Source organism: Chinchilla lanigera, unplaced genomic scaffold (genome assembly GCF_000276665.1).
Source record: "Chinchilla lanigera isolate Chin_1 unplaced genomic scaffold, ChiLan1.0 scaffold00168, whole genome shotgun sequence".
NCBI classification, from domain to species: Eukaryota; Metazoa; Chordata; class Mammalia; order Rodentia; family Chinchillidae; genus Chinchilla; species Chinchilla lanigera.
This window is the reverse complement of record NW_004955569.1, coordinates 917,627-919,712: the sequence shown is the minus strand read 5'-3', so window position 1 is coordinate 919,712 and position 2,086 is coordinate 917,627. Positions and strand designations below refer to the sequence as shown.

Sequence of the window (2,086 nt, the reverse complement as noted above, 5' to 3'; positions counted from 1 at the left end):
TTAAGAATTATTTCCTTTAGAATTGCCCTCAATTACTATTGCTTTTAAAAATAATTTTAGCTATCATTTTACACCTACCTCTACAGTAAAATGGGCTCATATTTGTGCTTTTTGCTTTGTAATGGATTCTGCATGCAGTACTGCAGACATAAAGTAGACTGATTCACATGTCTGATGAGGTGAGATGCATGTTCACTTCTTCCACTTGGGCCTGCATGCCCACTGTTCACAAGTCATGAGAATGAAGGGACTAGCAGCAGGGAAACAAACATCAATTAAGGCGGAAGTTTTAATCAGCCACCAGGCTGCTCTATCATAAAAAGAAAACCAAACATACATGATGGAAGACAGGGCATAGATGGATACAAAGGCACAGACCAGGATGAGGATGCTTTGAGAAGCTCTAGTCTCAGGGGAAGATCTTGATGGGATTTTGTGTCCATGAATATGCTGAGTTCGCTGCTTGTGCCTGTACAGAATGAAAACCATGGAGCCACTGCTCCAGATCATAGCTTTCAAACACAAAATGTCATGTGATAATGTCAATGCCACAAAAATGGAGTGTCTGTCTTTGTCAGGACTCATAGCTGAAGAGTACCGAAAATCTATAGTGTCTGTGATGTTTTTGTTGTTCCTTTTGTCACTCACAAGCACAGGAACTCTGATGTTCAGCAGCATGTGCAGGATCCAGAAAATGATGGGACAGGGCCTAATGCACTTTAGGGCTTTCACTTTCAGCTCTGCCCACCTGGAGCTCCTGGGGCTGATGGTGATGGCCTGGAAGACACTCAGCAGGCAGGTGGTGCTGAAAGACACACCTCTAGCCACCCTGTGAACATAGAAAACAAGTTTGCCTCCAACATTATTAAGGATGTTTTCCATCCCAAGTGCCGCCATGGTCTCTGGGATTCCTCTGCAAACAATGCACAAGGAGTTGGCCACAGTCAGGTACCTGAGAATCACATCTGTGAACCCGGACCTGCATCCACTGAAGTAACGGAAGATAGAATGACATAAAAGTGAGACATTTCCCAGGCTTCCAATGACAATGGGGAAAAAGAAAGGGATGACAAATTCCAGATCCATCATTGTCCTTCTTCAATTGTACAGGATTCATATCAACATTCCAAAATCAGGATTCTATACAAAAAGATAAACTGTGGAGAAAATATTTCATATGAAATGAATCTAAATTTATGCACATTTATATTCCTTAAAATTTTATTTCAACTATATATTTTGTGATTTTAAAGTTTTTAAATCTTAAGTGCTCCTTTTGATTATATAGGATTTTAAATGTATGGTTCACTGTGATTTATGGCTTACCAATGCTAACACATTGTTCACAACATGATGGGTTAAGACCTAATTATGTTTCTCTTAAAGAAAATGCATGTTTAGAAAAGAGAAGGTATTTGAATCATCTAAATGTGAACAAGATATTTGGATCTGTGAGCCAGACTTTAGTGACACTGTGCCTATTTTATCACAGAATCAGAGTGGTGGTGATATTAGATATATGTCATATTGAAATATTTGAAATATTCCTATGGAAATGTTTTTCATATTTAAAATATTCCTACAGAAATATTTAACTGTGATGATCCTGTTCTATGTGACTGTAATAACTACGTTCTGTGTGAACATTCTATTTATTCCACAGACTCATTCTAAGGGAATAGTCACAAACTTTAAAATGAATACTTGACTAGGTAATCTCTTACAACCAAATTTGCATTTAATAAACATGGGTCAATGTTATGATAGCAACAAAGTTTTGCCAATATCATTTAACATAGAAATTGTTTATAATATTGATTTCATTCTCTAAGGTACAGTAGATAAGAAATTTAAATTATATAAACTGAATAACCCATTACTCGTTAGTTTATTATTTTTTCTGAATTTAGCAAATAAGGTAGTAAAATCTCATTGGAGAATGATGATAAATTACATCATGTGTGACAGATGGAATTTTGAGCCTTTATACCACACATATGGTGATAGCCCAAGATGACATGGAGAAACAAAATGACATAAAAGTTTTAAACCTGACAAATATAACAAGACAGGTTTGAATAAAAAA

The 2,086-nt window shown here is 36.3% G+C and overlaps 1 protein-coding gene across 1 annotated transcript; it reads right to left on the bottom strand.

Annotated features, from left to right (window-relative positions):
- Positions 1 to 192: 192 nt before the first annotated feature.
- LOC102015253 (vomeronasal type-1 receptor 2-like) lies at positions 193 to 1,086 on the bottom strand. Its single transcript, XM_005413514.1, has one exon. It carries the CDS (start codon positions 1,084 to 1,086, stop codon positions 193 to 195), a length of 894 nt encoding a protein of 297 aa, XP_005413571.1.
- Positions 1,087 to 2,086: the final 1,000 nt, after the last annotated feature.

Bases quoted from the DNA above. Each gene is read 5' to 3' on its own strand.
- LOC102015253 (XM_005413514.1), bottom strand. From the start codon at position 1,086: ATGGATCTGGAATTTGTCATCCCTTTCTTTTTCCCCATTGTCATTGGA.